The sequence below is a fragment of the Natator depressus genome, chromosome 10 (genome assembly GCF_965152275.1).
Source record: "Natator depressus isolate rNatDep1 chromosome 10, rNatDep2.hap1, whole genome shotgun sequence".
NCBI classification, from domain to species: Eukaryota; Metazoa; Chordata; order Testudines; family Cheloniidae; genus Natator; species Natator depressus.
This window is the reverse complement of record NC_134243.1, coordinates 7,268,260-7,289,699: the sequence shown is the minus strand read 5'-3', so window position 1 is coordinate 7,289,699 and position 21,440 is coordinate 7,268,260. Positions and strand designations below refer to the sequence as shown.

At 59.1% G+C, this 21,440-nt stretch overlaps 1 protein-coding gene across 1 annotated transcript in view; it reads left to right on the top strand.

Moving 5' to 3' along the window:
- Nucleotides 1-21,440, top strand: part of MYO15A (myosin XVA) — an 85,243-nt gene that overhangs the window by 54,775 nt on the left and 9,028 nt on the right. Inside the window, exons 44-60 of the mRNA XM_074964869.1 lie at nt 824-899; nt 1,479-1,594; nt 2,005-2,123; nt 3,136-3,277; nt 3,773-3,884; nt 4,316-4,390; nt 6,047-6,252; nt 6,581-6,723; nt 7,334-7,616; nt 8,634-8,706; nt 9,730-9,803; nt 10,208-10,290; nt 10,893-11,023; nt 13,880-13,974; nt 14,846-14,923; nt 15,835-15,931; nt 18,891-19,051. Coding sequence (XP_074820970.1) covers nt 824-899; nt 1,479-1,594; nt 2,005-2,123; nt 3,136-3,277; nt 3,773-3,884; nt 4,316-4,390; nt 6,047-6,252; nt 6,581-6,723; nt 7,334-7,616; nt 8,634-8,706; nt 9,730-9,803; nt 10,208-10,290; nt 10,893-11,023; nt 13,880-13,974; nt 14,846-14,923; nt 15,835-15,931; nt 18,891-19,051 — 2,064 coding nt within the window. The remainder of the gene's footprint in view (nt 1-823; nt 900-1,478; nt 1,595-2,004; nt 2,124-3,135; nt 3,278-3,772; nt 3,885-4,315; nt 4,391-6,046; nt 6,253-6,580; nt 6,724-7,333; nt 7,617-8,633; nt 8,707-9,729; nt 9,804-10,207; nt 10,291-10,892; nt 11,024-13,879; nt 13,975-14,845; nt 14,924-15,834; nt 15,932-18,890; nt 19,052-21,440) is intronic.

Sequence of the window (21,440 nt, the reverse complement as noted above, 5' to 3'; positions counted from 1 at the left end):
TGAGCGAACCAGCCCCTCTCCTTGCCTCCCTCTCCCCATATGTACAGCAAGGATAGTTCCCCACAGGGGGGTTGTGAAGGCTAAGAACATTTGGAAAATGCCTTGAGATCCTCAGCAGGGAGCCCTTGAGAAAGCCAGAGCATTATCAGCTCAGTCTGCCTGTATTCCCTCAGAGTCTGGGCAGGCTATAGGGATGCTGGGGAGTGATGGGTTCAGCCAGACCCTGGGGTTGGAGGAACCCAGAACCATAGACGTGCAAGGTGACTTTGGTTTCCCAGTCTGTCCCCCTGCAGGAAATCCTCCCCTTATTCAGCAACGCCCCTGGGAGCCAGCAGCTTTCCCGCCCTGTTTCAAGCACAGGCCACGCAAGCTGTAGTGGCTCAGAACTACTTATTCCCTTGCCTAGGGCTAGGCCTTATTCACAAAAGGAATGTACAATCCAGCCCATGCCTTGTCCCCAGGCTGGGTTGCTCCCGAGGTTCCTCCTTGAGGACTGCTCAGCCCACACCCTAGGTCCTCTGTAAAGAGCCACCCCCACCTCCATTATTCAGGACCCACTGAACCTTTTCCCAGCAGGATTGACACTGGCTGGGCAGGAGGGTGATGGGAGTGGTGTGTTTCAAGCAAACTGTCCTTTGCAGCCAATTCAGCAGCGGCATTGAGAGGCTTCAGGGCGGCTGGGCCAATGTTCCTGACCCCTGCACTGTGGCAGGCAGTGGGTGTGGGATGGGGCATACAGGGAGGAGTCAGTGAGGCTGCATCAGGGACACTGAGGCCTCGGCCCTGAAGCTCCTAACCTCAGCATGGTGGGTTCCCCCCTCAGATCTTCCACGACACGCTCTCCGACGCCTGCCTCAGGATCACCCCGGAGGAACGGCTGCGCATGAAATCTCTCTTCGGTAACACCCAGCCCTGCCCATTTAGTCCTGCTTCACGCCAAGGGGCTGGCCTCCCCGCCGCTGTGGGGGCTGGCCTCCTCTCTCCAGCCCGATCTCCCTGCTCTTCCTTGGGGCAGGAGATGTCTAGTGCATAGGGCAAAGCTGCCCTCCTGGAAGGTGATGGGAGGTTTGCCATCGGATGCAGTGAGGCCCGGCAGCCTGTCACCTCTTGGGCCAGGGTTTAGTCTGAGCTGGGATTCGAATGTCACAAGTTCTGCTTGTGCTTGGCCTGCCCCGGGCATTAGGGGGTCCCCCAGCCCCCGTGGGAAGGTTGGGTCCCCGGCAGCGACAGAGAGCTGTCGTCTTGCGCGCTGGTGAGACACGCCTGCTTTGTCCCATGCCGTGGGGCTGTATGCAGCAGGGGGCAGAGCTCACACACACACACACACCCCCCGCCCGTGGGGAAGTCCTTGTTCTCCAGCTGGACCCCCATGCCAAGATTCCCTTGCCCCAGCAGCAGATCTGCTTTGGCCAAGGAGGGGGAGCCAGCACCTGACATCTCTTTCTGGGGGTGGGGGGGGCGTGTGTTTCTCACCACAGCGGAAAACAAGCTGGATTCGTTCAGCCCAGTGGCCGACGACAGCATTAAGAAGGAGATTGTGATCGCAGCCCGGGACGGCTGGGAGGTTTACTTCTCACGCCTCTTCCCCGCCACGGTAAGGGCCTGCCCCACACCCACAGAAGGAAGCATGGGGATAGTCCAGGGGCTGGGACAGGTCTCAGCAGCAGATCCTGATGTACTAAGGTCTGATGCCCCTGCTGCCCGTAGCCGCTGCTCTGTGCTGCCAGGGGTTGCAAACCTCGTACTGGGGACTGTCAGATCGTCCACAGGCCTGAGGCCATTGTGGATTTAGAGACAGGCCCCAGGAAGAATCCAGGGGCCAGAATTGTCAGTGCTCCTGGGCTCCTTGGGGTGAATCGGGCTGGTTCTGAGTCCCTGCATTTCCACAGCGGAAGGTCTCTGCCCAGCACTGCTGCCGTGCCAGTCCAAGCGGGCTCATCGCTGCAAGGGGTGGGTGCTGACGTTCATTGCTTTGTCTTGTACCCTCTTTCCGTTTATCCCCAGGGCAGCGTTGGCACAGGGGTGCAGATCCTGGCAGTGTCCCACACGGGGATTAAACTGCTGCGGCTGGTGAAGGGCACCAATGTGCCTGGGGAGCAGCTGCGCGTGCTGCGGGGCTACAGGTAAGGCCAGGGCCAGCCGGCCCCGCTAGGGCTGGGACTCCTGCGGCTCTCAGGGAGGGGACGCGTGCAGAGGAGCCAGCCCTGTGTGCACCTGTGGAGAAGGACTGGCATGTGGCTGCCAGCACCCCAGGGTGCTGGAGGGTCAGGCTGGGCACATGCTGCCTGGCCTTGGCATTGGCACTGTCACACCATGCCTGTGGCTCAGGCAATGCCAGCCTCCAGCCCAGGGCCTGGCGGGTCCTTACCAATGAACAGCGGATGCAGGGTTGAAGTAATTGCTTTAATGGATTCAATTAGACAGAGGGCCACTTTCCTGTGCAGATCCGGCCTGTGAGCTCCCTTTGCAAAGTGCTGTGAGCAGTAAGTAACACACACACACACAGCCATATACACACACACACAACCATATGCACACGTGCACACACACAACCATACACACACACACCTGTATACACAGACACAACCATATACGCACGCACGGATGCACAGAGACACAAATGCATATAGACACACGCACCTCTGTACACACCTATATACACACGACCCCACAGACACCCGCCTGTGTACACACCAACGCATGCCTACCGACCCAGTGGGTCAGTGCCTATGGTGCTTTGGGTTCCCCAGGAGGAGAGGCTTCAAGAGGCCAAAGTATGATTTATCCTTTCCTCTATACAGTCCCGGTGGGCATCCACTGCTCACTTCCAGTGATGGAGTAAAGCACGGGCCCCTAGGCCCCCCAGCTCTGCCCCTCACTCCCCATGGAGCTCAGCCCTACGAGCCAGGACTCCTGACTCCTTGTCCCCACTTAGCTCCATCCAAGTCCATGGCAAACAGCCAGAGCCCAGTGGTTGGAGAGCATGGTGCATGGGAGACGCGTGTGGTGTCTTAGTTCTGCCCTTGGTCTGGCGGGAAGACCAATCCCCCCCTCGCCGCTCTGCCCAGCCCTCTGGCTTTCTCAGCTGTGCTCTCCTAGCCTGTTCTTTAACCCCGTCCTTCCCCCCACTCCCAGCTACACCGATATCCTGTTCGTGACCATCCCCTCCAACCACATGCTGGAGTTCAACCTGACCAACGAGAAGCTGATTCTCTTCTCCCCCAAAGCCCCGCAAGTGAAGGCCATGATCGACTATTTCATCACAGAGCTCAAGAAGGTGAGAGGCCGACCATGGGAATGGAGCCAATATGGCCTCTCTTGGCATCTCCTGCACCTGGTCCATGGGGCGGGGTCCCCAGCATACACATGCTATGGGATACTGCCCTATCCCTCTCCCTGCTCACTTTTGCCTTAGAAAAGCTCAAGCTTTTATACTCCTGCCTTGGTGCCAATGAGAGCCCCCTGGTCTGGCTGCCAGCGTGAATCAGCTGGGGAGCTCTACACCTCCATACAGAGCCCCAGAACCAATCACCTGGCCACAGTTGTATACAAGTGTGTTCAGCTAGGGGTAGTGTGTATGTGTGGCGGGTGGGGTATACTCTGAGCAGGCTTTGTGTGTGTTTGATTGTGCAGTTATACTCTGAGCGCAGGATGTGTCGTGTGGTTGTATTCTGAGTGTGAGCGGCGTGTTGGATGTATGAGTGTATTCCGTGTGTGTGTGCGCGTGGCCCCCCACAGCAGCACCAAACCCGGCCCCTCTCCCATGCGCCAGGACTCGCAGTACGTGGTTGCCGTGAAGAGCTATGTTACAGATGACAGGAGCCTGTTGAGCTTCCACAAGGGGGACATCATCCACCTGCAGCCGCTGGAGCAGCCTGAGAGAGGTGAGCAGCCCGGGACGCTCGTGGCGCTGTTGGCACTCTCTGCTGGGAGCCACCTCTGGGGCGTCACAGGGCAGTTTGCGAAAGAGAGGACAGGGGCATCTTAGCCGGGGCCCCATTCCCCTGCATGGGCGCAATGAGCTGAATGGGACCACCCAGCCCTGTCCTTCTGGGCTTATACCCTCCTGGGCCACCCACCCCCTATAGCATGTATCTGTCTGTGAGTGACATTTGCCCCCCCTGCGGTGCCACTCCACAGCCCCTCCGCTGGGGTGCACAAGGGGAACGCTGCCAGCCGCCTGCCCTAGGGAGCAAAGTGCTGCCCGGATCCCTCCCCAGCCCTGATCTCTGTTGGGCAGCGTGGGGGGATGGAGCTGGGTGGGTGGGTGCACTTAGCCCTGCCGTGGTGCCCTGAGGCTGTCCCCTCCCCACAGACCACTGGCACGGATGTGTGGTCCGCAAGAAGGTGACGTACCTGGAGGAGCTGAAGAGGGGCACCCAGGACTTTGGTGGGTGGCTCTGGAGTGTCGTGTTGTGCTGTCCCTGCGTGAGCCCGGTCCCCCTGCACACATTCTCCTGCGGGGCTCTCTCCTCTGGAGCCAGCTCGCCCCTCCCGTCTGACGAAGCATGTACTCTCCAGCTCACCCAAGGCGACGAATCCCAGGGACCCCACTGCGGCCCACATGGCCAGACCTCATTCCACTGCCCGGGGCTGGATCAAAGCACCAGGTCAGGGCGTGTAGCCCTATAAAATATCCTCCAGGCACTTCCTGGCCTGCCCCTTTCTGTCACTGTAACACACTGACGTAGCGTGTTGTGCCCCCCTCTAGGGGCCAGTCCGTATACAGGACAAGTGCCTACTGTCGCTACCAGCGAATGGAGTTCTTGCTTTAGCCTGAGCTGTAGAAGCCTGTGCTTGTGGCACTGATGGTCCATTTCCCATGCACAGGCCTAAGTGCACTGTCAGATTTCCAGCCGCTCCTCTAGTTGTCTCTGTGCCAGGGCTCTGGCAGAGACTGGGGAAGCTGGACCCCTGGTGTGTCCACCAAAGAGAAACGGAGCTCCCCAGGAGAGCTCTGTCTGCCTGACGGGCACATTCCAGGCCCTGAGAGACCCATTAGCACCAGCTCACCGTGGGCATTAGCCTGAGCCCAGATGCCCATGGGGAGTGGATGGGAAGGGGCGCGAGTGCATCCGGAGAGGAGGTCGTTATGCCATCCCAGGGGCGGTTTTGTGTGGGGCACGTGGCTCCAGCGGTTGGCACTCTAGGGGGCAGGCTGAGTGCAGGGCATGGGGGTTATTTGTCCAACAGCCTCCAGACCCTGTGTGCGGAGAAGCCGTTGTAGAACTGGCTTGAGTCCTAACAGCCCCATTGGCCATGCTGTCAATAACAGCCCATAACTATAACCCCACTGCTTCCCCTACTGGCCTCCTCCATGCATGGCCCGCTCCTGTATCTGGTTTGTGCATGTAATCCTGGTCCCTAGCCTCTTCAGTCTCTGGGGGGAAGCTCTAGCTAACCCCATGAGAGCAGCAGGCTGCTGCGTGCAGGACGGGATGGTATATGCAGTGTGCATGGTCCCCAGACCCCTTGTTTAAGAGTGCTGTGGAAGAGCAAACCTGTGGGTCTAAATACCAGCCATTCCCAGTCAAACGCTGCGGCTGGATTTTCCAAGGGGGCTGGCGGTGATTCTGTCTGCTGAGGTACGGAGAATCAAATCTCGTGCTTCAGGACAGGTCTCTGCAGAGGTCAGGAAGGAACCTTCCTTCCCCTCCCTGAACGCAATCACAGCTCTGGCTATGTGATGTGTCTTTATGAGGAGTGTGCACCTCCCTAGCAAGCCCCAGGCATTGGCCACTGCTGCAGGCAGATGCTGGATTTAAGAGATGACACGTCTGATCTAGGGCAGTAGGGCGTGGGGTGCTGGTTTGAATGAACAGGTCTAAAATGGTAGAGGAGGGAGGCAGGACCGATAGCCGGGCCTGGTGCGGCAGAGAGGGGCGTACGGGGCTGGATGGACCGATAACCGGGCCCGGTGCGGCAGAGAGGGGCATACGGGGCTGGATGGACCGATAACCGGGCCCGGCACAGCAGGGAGGAGCGTATGGGGCTGGCTGGAGCGTGTGTCTGAGCTCTAGGCTGTTAATGACATGTCCTGGTGCAGGGTGGAAATTCGGTGCCATCCACGGGAGGTCGGGGCGCTTCCCCGCCGAGTACGTCCAGCCCGTAGCAGCCCCAGATTTTATCCACCTGCCAGCGGACAGGAAAGAGGAGCCCAAGAACAAGCAGGGGAAGGTGGCGGCCTTGGCAGCCGTGGCAGTGGCCGTGGCCTCCACGGCTGTGGCTCAGGAACTGGACAGGAAGATCGAGGTGAGGGACTGTCCCCAAGGGTCCCTTTGTAACCCTTGCAGTGCTGGAAACTGGGAGCTCTCAGAGGGCTGGGGTGGGCGGGGGTTTGGTTGGGGTGGGTGGTGGGGAGGGCCTGGCTGGCTAAGCAGCTGGGTAGGAGGCTAACTGGGGAAGGAGGCATTGCAGCTGGCACAGGGTGGGGCACTGATCAGCGGGCACCAGGAGGGTGCAGCCGCAGGGTCTGTCTGTAGCTCATCTGAGATTAATGGCTCTAGGACCCATGGAGTCGTAAGCTGGCAGCACAGGTGCGCTTTGCACCCCCTGCATCCCATGGTCCCCCTCTCCCCAGGTGTCCCCCGCAGGCAGCGACTATGCAGAGAGCATGGAGGAGTATGGTGGTGAGCTTCCTGGGGACAGTGCCCTGCAGGGCGGGCAGTTCCCCATGCTGGAGTTTGCCAAGAAGCATTTCCGGGAGGCACAGAGGATGAAGACGTGAGTGCTGGCTGAGGGGAGGGGAGTGACCTTTAACCTTCCAGCCTCCAGTGACCCTATGTGCAATGAGTTTGGTGGGGCTCAGCACAGTTCCCAGTGGGACAGTAGCCACGTTGCAGAAAGCACCATCCCACGTGGCACTAAGTGACCCCTGGTCGGCATCCTGGGCATGACTGCCCCGCAGCGGAGCTAAGGTCAGTGCCCTGCCCAAGGGTTGCCCACCGAGGCAGCATACAGAGAAGGAAAGCTCAGTGGTTTGAGCATTGGCCTGCTAAACCCAGGGTTGTGAGTTCAATCCTTGAGGGGGCCATTTAGGGATCTGGGGCAAAAATTGGGGATTGGTCCTGCTTTGAGCAGGGGGTTGGACTAGATGACCTCCTGAGGCCCCTTCCAACTCTGATATTCTGTGTGATTCTGTGTGAAAGGCCTGGTCGTGCTCGAGAGCGACCTCTCTGGCTGATTACGGAACTGCACTGATGGGCGTTCTGGTCAGTCCAGCTGCACACCTGGCTCTGTTCCCCGCACAGCCTCCTGTCTGCGCTTGCGTTGTCATTGGCCGGTGTGGGAGCAGCAGCCGTCAGTCTTAGCACTTGCATGTCCGCTGGGGTAGTTCTGCTGACCAGACCCTCGTATGGGAGCCCGCGGTTTGTGGCAGGTGCCAGAACGCCAGGCACGGATTTTGCAATTGCAGCAGCAAAGGGGAGGCTGTTCTTGGGCCCACAGCTCCTATCCGTGGAGGAGGCGGATGTGCTGACCCCCGGGGGATCCCAGCTCATGCCCAGAGAGGGACCTGTCATTCTCTTTCTGCGATTTGTTCCAGGGATTCCTGCAAGCACAAATCCCGGAAAGGGAAGGACTCGCCAGACGTAGCGGAGATGCTGAAATTCACCAAGGTAATGGGGATCGCCTAGCTCGCTGCGCGTGCTCTTTGCTGGCCAGGCTGTGCCTGCTGGCAGCCTCACCACCTGCCGATTTCAGGCTGTTGCCCCCGCCCTTTGCGTTAGGGCAGCCCCTGTGGGAAAAGGCATGTGGCCTGCTGGCCCTCTTACTGCCCTCCACATGGAGCCGACCCAGAGAGGGGTCCGGGCTGGCTCAGGGGCTTGCTAAAGTGTTAGAGCAGGGGTGGGCAAATTTTTTGGCCCGAGGGCCACATCGGGGTTGCAAAACTGTATGGAGGGTCGGGTAGGGAAGCCTGTGCCTCCCGAAACAGCCTGGCCCCCGCCCCCTATGTGCCCCCTCCCACTTCCCACCCCCTGACTGCCCCCCTCAGAACCTCCGACCCAAGCCAGAAGGTCAGGCTGAACCGGATCTGGGCTCAATGGAGGAGTCTGGCCTCCAGCAGTGTCCGATATGGTCAGGATCGATTTCCACAGGCAGGTGCAGTGAGGGAGACGTACCATACCTCCCTGTGCCTCTCGGGCTAGGGTCTTCGCTCCATGTCCTTCTGGCAGGGCCACTGCCTGACGTGGAACTGAGCACCTTCAGCCTGCCCCTCCCCCCATGCCAGGGGCTCTGTGCACCCTCATTCTTCCTGTCCCCCCATTTTCCCTTCCCCCTCCATCCTAGGGCGCCCCAGTCTCCTCCCTGCCTGGGGCTGTGTGTGTCCCCCCTTTCTCCCCACCCTTCTTTCCACCTGGGAGGCCAGTCATTGGGGTGTCGCCCTGCGGCGCTCTCGGGAGGCTGGGCAGAGAGGAACGGGGTGTTGCTAGGTGCGGATAGGTGCCATCAGCTGGTTGGTTGATCTCCAGTGGCAGTGAGGGGCTGGAGGCTGTAGCTCTGCTAAATCGATGGCAGGGGCTCGGCGCCCGTGGGCTCACTGAGCGTAGGGCCTGGCAAGCTCAGCCGCTAAGCCCACCAGCGTTCCACGCAGGTAACTGACGCGCGCTCTGCTTCTGCCTCTCCCCGGCCAGTGCCCGCTCCAGGAGTCGCTGATCGAATTCACTGACAGCTGCCTGAACAGAGCCGCAGCCGAGGCCTTCCAAGGTGCGTGGGAGGCGCTGCGTCTCCCCGGGGTGCTTGGGGGAGAGGGCACTGGGCTGCCTCCAGGCCACGGTGGGAGGGGCCCTGGTACTGGGCCGGTTCATTTCCCCTGGCCTGTCATAGAATCATAGAATCTCAGGGTTGGAAGAGAGCTCAGGAGGTCATCTAGTCCCACCCCCTGCTCAAAGCAGGACCAATCCCCAATTTTTACCCCAGATCCCTAAATGGCCCCCTCAAGGATTGAACTCACAACCCTGGGTTTAGCAGGCCAATGCTCAAACCACTGAGCTATCCCTCCCTCCCCTTGTGCTGTTTAACCCCACAGAGGCAGGGTTCATTCCTGCCCTGGATCTCCGCGTGTTGGCCGCTCAGGGGCATCTGAGACCAACGTGCCCAGCAGGGGGCAGCCTTCTTGTGCCATTGCCTGTTTCGTGGGACGCCCTAAAGCCTTGGGTTTGTTAGTGAGAGTCCAGCTGAAAACTCAGCCACTTTTGAACCACCCTAACCCCCTGTGAGTCTGCCCGCCCCTGCCCCCCACATGGGGTACCGTGGCCTACCCACCGCCATCCTCTGCCCCACGTGGGGCAGGGGCAGTGAACCTCAAAGACCTCACCCCAGGGTGGGGCACTGGAATCTCTGCTGCCCCTACTCAGGAGTGGGCTGAAGCTGGCCCTTGGGCCCAGATCTGGCAGTTTCTGTGGGGCTGGCAACCAGTGAGTCAACAAGAAACCAAGAGTTCAAGAGCCAGCACTCCAGGAGGCCCCTGGGACTGGGGCTGGGGAGGGAGAGCCTGCTGGAAGGGAGACAGGAGGTTTGGTGGCTCTGAGTCTCATTTGGCCATCCTCCTCCCCCTCCGATGTGGGGGCACTGTGAACCCCTCAGCCCCTCCCCCCATCTGAGGCACTGTGACCTGCTCTCCTCCGGGTCCCATGACCCACCCGGTGGGTCTGGAACTGGGAGAGCCACCCCCTGCTCAGGGCGAGGGGAGGCAGAGCCTGTCACCATGCATTGGTTTGTCATCCCCAGCCGTGATGAAGTTCATGGGCGACTGGCCTCTCAAGGGGCAGACAGAGCTGGAAGTCGTCTACGCTGTGCTCAAGGTACTTCCCTCCCTGGGGAGCAGAGCAGGACCCCCGGGGGGCACTCTGGGTCAGTGGGGTGGGCCCTGCCCCGCAGCCCTGGGGCCAGTGGTGGGTAGCGAGGGCAGCCCTCGGCTCGTGAACCTGCCTGCAGCTCCCAGCCCCAGAGCCCCTACCCCACAGTCTCCAGCCCAGCGGGGAGGAGGCTGAAGGTGGGAGCAGACGGCTGCATTTTGTCCAGCATGGGAACAAGCCACGTGGCCCTGGAGAGGCCCCAGGAGCAGGCTGCAAATTGCACACCTCCGACATACCAGCGGGGGGGCAGGGATGGCGGCCGGCACGGCGGGCAAGCAGGTACAGCTGGAGGGGCAGGGGGCTCCCCAGCGCCAGGGTAGTGATGCCCACTGGTGCCTTTCTGTCTCCAGCTGTGCGCTGACCACGAGGTCATGAGGGATGAAGTGTATTGCCAGATCGTCAAGCAGACCACGGACAACACGAGCCCCAAGATGTGAGTGAGTCCCTCCCCTTCCCGTGGCGTGGGGCCCCGGGCTGGCCTCCCAGTGCGGCGGCCCCTTCCTGCTCTTCCCCTGCCTGGCCAGCTGGCCTGGGCTGTGTGGCCTCCCCAGTGGGGAGTCTGTGGGGAGAATCCCAGTCGTCAGGAGCCTCCCATGTCCCCAGTCTGGTTGGGACTGGCTGATCCTGTCACTGCGTCACGATGGGCCTAGATGGACCAATCTGGCCCCTGCCATCCTAGCCACGCTGGCAGCTGGGAGAGCCTTCCTTGGCCATTGGAGGTCCCACCATGCCACCCCCTTCCATGTTACAGCACCACTCCAGGCCCCTGCTCTCTCCCCTTCCCCTCGGCTCTCCTCCTCCTTCACGTCTCCTTTTTATTCCTCCAGTTCCTCTTCCTCGCCTTCTCCTTCTCTCCCCACATACCAGAGCTGATTGAGCAGGGTCCCACCTGCCTGACCGGCGGCCTGGCGTGGAAGGGGCTAAGGGGCACAGGTTCCAGGCCTGTCCCATAGACTTTCTGGGGCCTAAGCTTTGCAGAGCAGGCTGGGCCTCTCCCACTCTGAGACCTCTTTCCCCACCCCGTGGCTTGGACAGGGACAGCTGTCAGAGGGGATGGAGGCTGCTCTACATCCTGACCGCCTACTACAAGTGCTCCGAGGTCCTGAAGCCCTGTCTGCTGTGGCACCTCCAGGAGACCTGCAGGAGCCCTGGGGCGCAGTTCCAAGGTAGGATGCTTGTTCTGCAAAGCTGGGAACCCCGACCTGGACTGCATGGGGGCCTCTTTCTCATCAGCTCTTACCTGTATTTGATCCTCTTCCATCCTCTCCTCCTTATTAGGACATTTATAGATCCTCTCCTAAGGGATGTCTGAACCATGTGCTCCTGTTGACTTTCCCCCAGCCCTTAGTTTAAAAACTGCTCTATGATCTTTTTAATGTTAAGCACCAACAATCTGGTTCCATTTTGGCTTAGGTGGAGCCCAGCCTTCCTGTATAGGCTCCCCATTTCCCAAAAGTGTCCCCAGTTTCTAATAAATCTAAACCCCTCCTCCCTTCACCATCGTCTCATCCACGCGTTGAGACCCTGCCGTTCTGCCTCTCTAACTGGCCCTGCACATGGAACTAGGAGCATTTCAGAGAATGCTACCATGGACTTCAATCTCTTACCTAGCAACCAAAATTTGGCCTCCAGGACCTCTCTCCTATCCTTCCCTATGTCATTGGTACCTACATCAAGGTACCTCCCTCCCCGGGGAGCAGAGCAGGACCCCCAGGGCGGTGCTCTGGGTCAGTAGGGTGGGCCCTGCCCCGTAGCCCCAGGGCGGGTGGTGGATAGTGAGGGCAATGCTCGGCCTGTGGGCTGCCTGCAGCTCCCAGCCCCTGAGCCCTGACCCTGCAGTCTCCAGCTAAGCTGGGAGAAGGCTGAAGGTGAAGGTCAGGTATCATCACTCCCCTTTACGGACAGGGAAGGTGAGCTACAGACCAGGGGAGCGATTCGCCCATGGGCACACCGGGATTTCTAGGCTCCGTTAGATCACCCTGCCCCCATGCCCTGGGCCCCACCCGCTCCCTGGTTGTGCCAACATGTGTGTTTGATACCCCAGGCCTGCTCCTGGAAACCATCAGGCCAGCTCTTGTGTGCCAAGGCTCGGTGTAAACCCTGCGCCGTGCTGTTGCCCAACCCCTCTGTCTGCGGGACGTCATGAGCTCAGCTGCTGTCCCAGCCAGGGTGACGCTGCTTGGAATATGCTCCGTCACCACATCAGTTTCCATAGCAGCGAACATGCTTCAAAGGAGCAGGGCAGGCACTTAATGCGCACTGGAGCCAGGCGCCTGCAAAACGGAGAGAGAAGTGGAAGCAGGACAAAGCCATCAGAATCACAGGGACGGACGGGGCGTGGCAGGGATGGTCACTGAGCCCCTTTCCTCTGAACAGCAGAGACGAGGGGCGGGGGCGGAGATCACTTAGCGCCAGAGGGTTAGAGGGTCCCTGCAGGCTCAGCCATGTACAAGCCCAAACCTGAGGGCTCGGGACTCTGGAATTCCGGACCCAGCTCTGACTCCAAACTCCCCGTCGACCTTGGGCAAGTCACGTCCCCTCCCCGTGCCTCAGTTTCCACCTTGGCGAGAGGGAGATCTCAGGCTGGCTTCTCTTATCCAATCACTTGGATCATGGTGGCCCGCACAGTGCAGCAGATGCCGCCCCCCCCTCCCCCCCAGTCCTATTGCTGCCTCAGGAACGAGTCTTAGCACTAGTTTGCGTGGTGCTGTGAGTGCCAGACCAAAAGCTGCACCTGCCATTGCCTGGGTGTGACCAAGGAGCCTTGCTGAAGAGCAGGTTCAGGCTGATCCCTGGGACGGGCGGGGGCGAGGGATCGTGGCGTTTGTCCAGCCCAGAGGAACGGGGCTGCGAGGATGGGGAGTTAGCAGCATTTACACCCAGCCTCAGAAATCCTGGCAGCTCCCTGTGTGGAAACAGCGCCAGGAGGGCTTGCCCACGCCTGACCTAGAGCCGTTAATAAATGGCAGTGCTGCCCATCTGTGAAGCCTTTATCAGCCAGCCCGCGATTCCCAGCCCGGCCACCACTAATTTCCTCCGTAAACGCTCCAGGCTTACAGCTGTTTAAATGGCTCTCGGGGTGGAGAACTGTCTGCAGTGATCGATTACCCCAGCCTGGCCCCCCGCCAGACCCACTTCAGCTGTCGTTAATGGGACCTCCTCCCACAGGCTTTGCATCCAGGAGCGGCTGGGAGGGCAGGGCCCACTGGCACCAGGGCGAGGATGGAGACCGATCACACCCTGATCCAAACCTGTTCTGCTGGACTAGCTGGCTGCGCGGCCCATAGGGCAGGGGCTGTCTGTCATTATATGCGTGTGTACAGCTCCTAGCACAATGGGGCCCGACCACTAGATGTTACTGCAGTACAATCCTAGTCCGAGCACCAGAGCCTCTGCCATGCCGGAGGCAACATGCCAGGCAAATAGGGGCGGGGAAGTGGGAAAAAGTGGGGATGGGAAATGAAATAAAGAGGGCTGTCAAGTGATTAAAAACAGTGATTAATCGCACTGTTAAACATTAATAGAATACCATTTATTTAACATTTTTGGGATGTTTTCTACATTTTCAAATATATTGATTTCAGTTACAAGGCAGAATACAAAGTGTACCATGCTCACTATGTTTATTTTTGCTTATACGTATTTGCACCAACAGAATACAACACAGAATACAATATATATGAAAATGTAGAAAAACTGCAATTAATTGCGATTAATTTTTTTGAGTTAATCATGTGAGTGAACCGCGGTTAATCAACAGCCCTAGAAATAAACGTAACCTTCAATTACAGGTAGGTGCTGTGATACCCTTGCCCCCCCCCCAACACCTCATGATTTGGGGTTTGTTTCCCCTCTGAACCAGACCTGAATTTCATTGTTAGCCACTGTCTTTGTAGTGAGCCAAAGCCACGCTCTGGCTCTGGCCTGCTTCCCCTGGTTTGGGGAGGTGGAGGCCTGGAACCCCACGCTGTGCCTTGGGCCCGTCTCTGCTTTGACGGGGCGCTGGTGTCCATATCTTTAAGGGATCGCAAAGGCCTGCGAGCAGAACCTCAGGAAGACCTTCCAGTTTGGCGGCCGGCGCGAATTTCCCAGCAGCATGGAGCTCAAAGCCATGGTGGTGAGTCCGAGCTCACACAGGGCCCTGCAATGGTGGCACCAGGTGGGCACGTGGGGAGAAGGTTCTCTGAGGGGCTAGACTTGGTTACAAACAGCTCACCTAGGGGATGGCATGGGACTGTATCCCTTGAGCTCTCTGGGCCTACAAAGGCCGAGTTCCTCCGGGCGCTCCACTTTCCGGGCCCCCACATGGTTTATCTGTGCCTTGTTTCCAGCTGGGACGGCTAGAATGGGGCTGGGCAGGCGGCTACAACTGTGGGTGGCTGCAGCCAGGGTGTGTAACCCCTGTGATGCCTACGGTATGGCTGTGGGGAGGAGAACAGAGCCCTTTCCGTGGTGGCAAGGGCTGAAATGGACAGGAACTTGCAAGGATGGGGATGTTATAGGCCTGATTTCCCTCCCACATTGGCTGCAGCCAGAGCTGGAGGAGCTCAGCACTTCTGCAGATCAGGCCAGTTTTACCAAGGGGCTGGTGACTCAAGAGGCCTGGGGAGAGCCTGTTTATCAGGAAGCACTGGGCACCTGCCCTCTGGAAATGGGGCCCGGGAACAGAGGGGCCCAGGCTCACGCGTCACTTTTGCAAATGGTGGGCTTGCAAGTGCATTCTGAAGACGGCTTCCCGCCTCCTTGAGATGCTGCTGGTGTCTAACCGAGTGGTGTGAGCCCCACCTCGCGGCACAGGGCAGGAAAAAGGGGGGTGCTGAAAACGCCTGGGGATTCCGCTAGGCAGAATGGGATGCCCCACAGGAAATCGCCGTATGCCGACATGGGAGAATCTAGCCTGGGGTGTTTAGTCTGGCCCCTGGAGCCAATGGATGCTTTAGGGTTCGGAAACCTTCCTACTTCTCTGTGCTTTACCCCCCCCAACCAAGGCCGGCCGGAGTGCCAAACGCCAGCTGTTTCTCCTGCCAGGAGGGATTGAGAGGCACCTGAAGATCAAAACGTGCTCGGTACGTCAGCACAGGGGCCCGGCGCTGCCCAGCTCCCCCCGCTCCCACTCGGGATGCTCCCTCAGAGCAGTGATGGAGACGGGTCTGCCCGACTCCCGGCGATAGCACCGAGTGTGGGAGCAGAAACAGCACCGAACAGGAGCTGAGCTCAGCCCCTCCCCAACAGTGGCATTAGGGAGAGCTCCCCAAAGTCGCTGATTTCCCTTGGGGGGCCTAGGGGGGAAGGAAACGCTCCCAGGCAGCGTCCCTCCCTGACGAAGTGCACGGTGGAATCCTGCCAGGTGGCTGCAGCACTGGCCAGCTGTTCTTCCAGCTCAGCAGCACTTGGGGGCGGGCGGATGGGCGGGGGGGGCGGGCTAGGATACTCAGGGCTATTGGTTTCACCTCCAGCCGGGCTCCAAAGGTCAGCGCCGGGGTTCGCAGGGTCTGTAGGCTCAGGGGGCAGGAGGGGACAATGGCAGGGGAGTGGGGCTGATGTTTAAGTTTTGCCCAGAGTGGGGTGTTTTCTCGGAGCCCCATTTAACCCGAGGCGGCTGGCACCTGACTGCCCCTCAAAGGCGTGTTCAGGTTCTTGTTTACCTGAGGCTGAGCCTGCTGCTCTCTCACCTGAGAGGGGGGAGAGATCCCATGGGGTTGCCGGCCCGGCCCTAGGATGGAGCTGCAGAGCACCCAAACTTCTGGCCGTATCTCTGAACCCATCGGAGATTCCCCTGCTGCTCCTCCTCATGGCCTGCACCTTGCGGGATCAGGCCATCCATGGTTTGCTAGACAGCCAGGAAGGAGTGTCACTCCAGGAAGTCCCACCAGCAGTGCCGGGCAGAGACCACGGTGGTGGCGGGCACAATGACAGCGGTAGAGCCTCCTTCCCAGCCTTTGAGGGGCTCAGCCAGGTGGTTTGCCCCTCTCTCTAGGTTGCGCTGGACGTGATCAAGGAGATGTGCTATGAAATGGGGCTGCATCGGCCCGAGGCCTTTGACGAATATGTCATCTTCGCCGTTACCAACAGAGGTGAGCCGTGGGGGCAGGCAGGAGTCGCTGTCCCCATTTTCTCCTCTGAAGTGGTCCCATCCCACCCCCCCAGTCCTGCCCAGCGGCCTGCCTCTGCCATTGGCCATTCCCATATTGCATGCCCACCGACAGGCGGCCTGAGCTGACCAACGTCTGGCTTCCCCAGGCCTGCGGGTGCCATCAGAGCAGGTGATGCCACTCAAGTCCCAAATGCATTGAGGGGGGACTTCCTGGCTGACCCCATTTCCGTGGCCCGCCTCCAGAGACGAGCCGTGGGCAGCAGCCTCCTGAGCCCTGGTGCTCCCCCTCCTTCGGGGAGTCATGGCACAGGCCATTGTTCAGATCAAGACGCTGCCCCGTTAAGAGAAATGAAACCCCGTATGGAATGAAAACACAGGAGAGAGATTCACCGCCTCGCCCTGTTTAGTATTATTGCCTAGAAATCCCAGTTGAGCCATTGTACTAGGCGCTGGGCGAACATCTAGGCACAGACAGGCTCTGTCCAGCAGAGGTTACAGTGTAAACGGGCAGAGGGTGGGAGGGGAAACTGAGGCACAGAGCGAACAAGTGACTTGACCACTGTCCCGCAGCAGGTCAGCTGGGAATATCATCCTGGCCTCCTGATTCCCAGAGCAGCGCTCTGCCCACTAGCCCACGTTGCCTCCCGTTATGCTTATGTGAAAAGACAAGCATAGGAGGCTTTCGCACCTGGCTAAACACCACCCAGCTCCTTGGCGTTGGCTGAACAGTGCTGTCTCTTGCCTAATGAACCGGCCGTCCCTGCCGTTCACCACCGCAAAGTTAAACTGCTGCCCCGGGAGACTACTCAGGAGGCACTGACTGGATTGCTTGTGAGGGATGTTTTTATCTTGACACTGTCCCGTTAAGCCCTTTGTGTGTCCAGAGGCTTAGTCCCGTGTGATGTGCATTCCCTGCGGGGGTGAAATACTGCACTGAGGCCCCACCGCCTCCCTGAAGAACGGGCAAACCGACCCGGACAGCCATTTCTGTACCAGGAGCTTGTGCCAGTGTCGTTTATTCCTAACTGCCAGTGGCTGCCCAACAGTGGGAGCACGAGGCAATCACCAGTCGATCCAGCGCCCAGTGCTCCTCCCTGGCACGAACAGGTTCTGGCTGAGCGAGGCCTGCCATGAGCAGGGTCCTAGAACACCCCTTTCTGGGCAAGCAGTGCCAGGCCTCTCCTGACGGCGTCAGTGCTGAGCTGCCGGGCTTGGAAGCACAGAGAGGATGGAAAAGCCGCAGGCCGTGACGGGATGAGGAAGGCACCTGAGAGCTGCGGGCTGCCAAGCTCTGGCCTTTCTCAGCGGAGCTCAGGGCGGGTGAATGGTGCCAGGGTCGCAGCCCTGGTGTTTCTAGGCACAGGACGGGTACAGCGCAGCCAGCAGCTCTGCAGGTTTCCACCTCACCCTGCCCCGGTGGAGTATCCCGTCCCCTGGGGCTGGCTGTGGGCTTGTGCTGCCTTTGAGGGGTGCCCTACTTGGTATTTTTGCAGCACCTTGGCAGCTTCCCCATTGCCAGCTTCCAGGGCAGTGCCCGGAAGGGGGGCTGTGGATTATTGGCCTCAGCTTTCTTCTGAAACGCTGAAAAGGCAGGAAATGGTTCACGGTATCCCAGCGCTTCCTGGGGCCGAGCCCCCACTTTCCTGTCTGTGCCTCTCCACAGCTCCCGGCAGCCCTGTTGGCTTGGCTAGCCGGTGGCCTAGTTAAAGTGTGGGCGGGGAGGGCTGTAAAGGGACTGTTGGAAGGGCTGTGTGGACGGGCCCAGAAGCTCCAGGAAATAGCATCTCTGAGTCATATCCTGCTTTCTGGGAAAGCACTGCATCACCCTAGGAATGTCACACGCCTTCTTAGCCTCACCAACCCGCTCACTCCCTCTCTGCTGCTTTTTATGGGGCTAGTTGGAAGCCTCTTCTTGGAAACGGAGCCCCGGAGCTCTGAATGTGGATTCTCCAAAGTCGATCTGACCCCTGGCTGGGGGCTGTGCCATGAGAGGGGGTGGCACGGTCCAGTGACACGGGCTTGTGGGATCTAATCCTTGCCCTGCCTCCAACTTATTCTGTGAACTGGGGCAAATCAATTCACCTCCTCCTGCCTCAGTTTCCCCATCTATAAAATGGGGCTTATGACACCCGCATTCATCCGTCTGCGTAAGGGCTCTCCTGAACTTTGGAATTATAATGTGCTCTCAGGAGTTACATGGATGATTCCAAGTGCCCCAAATCCTGAAGCTTTTAGAGCCGACCTGCAGAAGGAAACGCGGACTCAGCTTGTGTCCTTTTGGGACGACGTGTAAAGAAGGCCTGGACTTTTATTTTAAAGGTGTTTCATGGGGTTTTTTCTGCCTGTTCTTTATCTTAGAACTATCAGGAATGGTCAGTCTTGTCTTCCCTGTTTCTGACGGATGACTGAGGCTTGGTCTACACGTAAAACTTATCCCGGTGTAGCTATGTCACTCAGGGTAACGATGTCCCCTTGCCGCAGAGTAGACTCAGCTAACGTATGGGGAGCTGGTGTCTGCCAGCAGGGTCAGGACAATCTCCTTCTGTCAGTGCACGCTGTGCCTTCACGACGCCAGAGAAGATGTGCCGACGGCTACGCCGGCATAGGCTCTGTCATGTAGACACAGCCTCAGAGATGGGGACTGGCAGCTTTCTCGGCTTTCAATGGAACGGGCTGGGTGGTTGAATCCTAAACAAAGAGAGCTGTTCTCCCAAGGGTTAAGTAGGTGTGGACACAAACCAAAGCGTCAAAGGGCAGCAATGAATCTGATTTCCTACCTTCAGTATCTCTGCTCTGCATACACCATTCAGTTCTCCAGCCACCTTTACCCTTTTACATTGTAAAGGAGCAAAAGCAGAGCAGCCCAGCTGGCTTTTCCTTGCCAGGCGACCTTTAAAATCAGAGCCACCCAGTTGACTCTTCCCCTGTGCTCCCCGTAGGTCAGAATGTCCGCCCCTTGAGCCGACGGGAGTATATCCTTGACGTGGCCACGGAGATGGAGCAAGTGGACAGCAGCTACATGTTCTGGTACCGGCGTGTCATCTGGACCCAGCCACTGAAATTTGACAATGAGCTGTATGTCACCGTGCACTATAACCAGGTAGCAGCTCAGAACCAGCCAGGGGCAGAGGGTCAGTTGCCTTAGTTTAAGGAGGGCCTCTTCCTCCTCCCTTCCCTGGAGTATGGGCTCATGGGTGTCTGAGGAGCAATCTGTCATAAACCCAAGCTCCTGACCTCTCGCAGTTATTAAAGATCCCCTGGCCTCTTTCTGGCAGAGCAGCAGGGTTAGCCCTGGTGTCCCAGCCAGATTCCATTGCCAGGTAATTAGCTTCTGTTTGCCTAAACACCCCCCATCTGGAAAAACGACGTTAAGAGAACATTAAACAGGTTGCAAAGCCAAGCACCCAAAAGTTAGGAAGTGCCAGCACTGCGGGGCGGCAAGTTTATATCTCCACCTCGTGCCTTGGCACCAGCAACATTCAGAGCCCAGGGGCCCAGCTCCACCAATATTTGGGGCCGGGTGTCCCCCCCGGCCCCACCTGCTGCCTCCCCTGAGTGTCCCTCGGCCCCCTCTTGCTGCCCCCGGGCCCCCACACGCCTCCTGGGGCCTGGAGCAGAACGTCCCTGCCCCTGCCTCTTCCGTGCAGCTCCATGCTGCCTCCCTGCAGCAACTGCTGCCGCCGGGTCCCAGAGCCCCCATCTCCACTGCTAGGGCAGACTGACTGAGCCGGCCCTTCCACCTCAGACCCTGCCCTTTTCCGGCGGGACCCTCCACCAGCACAGGGGGCCCCTTCGCCCACTGTCACCGCTCCTGCCCCATGCTGGGCAAGGGGCAGCCCCATCCCTCACCCCCAGTGAGGCTACAGTCAGGGGCAACAGCAGGGGAGGAGGCGCACGCAGCTCCCCCCGGCACCCACCACGCGGGAGGCGAGGGAGATTCCTGGACCTGAGAGGGGCCCTAGGAGCACATGCAGTGACAGTGGGGTGGGGGGTGTTCTGCTGGGGGGGGGGCGGGAAAGGGGGGCTCCTCCCCCAGAGCTCGCTGCTGCCAGCAGGGAAAGGGTTGGGGGGAGTCCTCCTCTCTGGCCCCTGTCCTGGAGCAGACTGCCTGCACCCCAGACTCATCCCCAGCCCTGCCCTACCCCAGAGCCCATACCCCCAGCCAGAGCTTTCACCCCCCCACCTCACCCTCAACCCTCTGCCCCAGCCCTGAGCCCCTCTAACACCCCAAACACCTTATCCCCAGCCCCAGACAGAGCCCTCATTCCCCCGCACCCTAACCCTCTGCCTGAGCTCTGAGCCCCCTCCAACACTCCAAACCCCTCATCTCCAGCCCCAGCCAGAGCTCTCACCCCCCTGCACCCCAACCCTGAGCCCCCTCCAACACCACAAACCCCTCATCTCCAGCCCCAGACAGAGCCCTCATCCCCCTGCACAACCCTCTGCCCCAGCCCTGAGCCTCTCTAACCCCCAAACCCCCCAGCCCCAGACAGAGCCCTCACCCCTACACTCCTACTGTTGCCCTGAGCCCCTCCCATCCCCCAAACCCCCCATCCGCAGCCGCACCCCCTCCCATCCCCAAACTCCCTCCCAGAACCTGCACCCCCTCCCTCTGCACCCCCTCCTATCCCCAAAATCCCTCCCAGAGCCTGCATCCCAATCCCCTGTCCCAGCCTAGGGCCTGCACCCCAGACCTCCTCCCACACCCAAACTCCCTCCCAGAGCCTTGGGCAGGTGGGGGGCAGAGTTTGGGCAGGGGTGGGTTCTGGGCACCACCAAAATTTCTACAAACCTGCTCCCCCTGAACTGATGCTGTCTGTGTGCAGTCATCCTTCAGCCAGCCTGTGCCCATGCATTATGGTGCAGTCTTTCCTAACCTGCTCAGGTACTGTTTTTCCCACAGGACACGGCCTCATTCAGTGCACAGGGTGGAAGGTTTTCACTTACCGAGCAGCTATTCAATGTTTCGGTTTCTCTGTGTTGTTCAGAGTCTGGCCCCAGGCCTTAGCTGCTGCATGCTGTCCAAACCCAGCTCTGAAGACAGAATTATTCATTTCCTCATGGGCTTTTTTCTCTGGCACTCGTCACTGTAGTATCTGATCGCTTCGCAGACATTAGTGGATTTATCTTTATCCCTGTGACCCCATTTTACAGCTGGGGAACTGAGGCACAGAGAGATTAAGGTAAACAATTTCCACTAACTTTGGGTGCCCAATTTGAGACACTTCAGCCCTGGTTTTCCAGAGTCCTTAGCTCTGTGTGTTCAAAGCGCAGCCCCCAGTGACTTCAGTCGCAGTTGTTATCGCACAGCACATCTGCAAATCAGACCCCAGGGTATCAAGTTGGGCACCCAGAAAGTGAAGCACACACAACCAGTGACCACCTCTGAAAAGTTTGGTTTAAGGGACTTGCCCAGAATCACAAAGAAATTCTGTGGCAGAGGCAGGGATAGAATCCAGTTCTCCAAGGCAGCTTTCAACCGCCTTAAC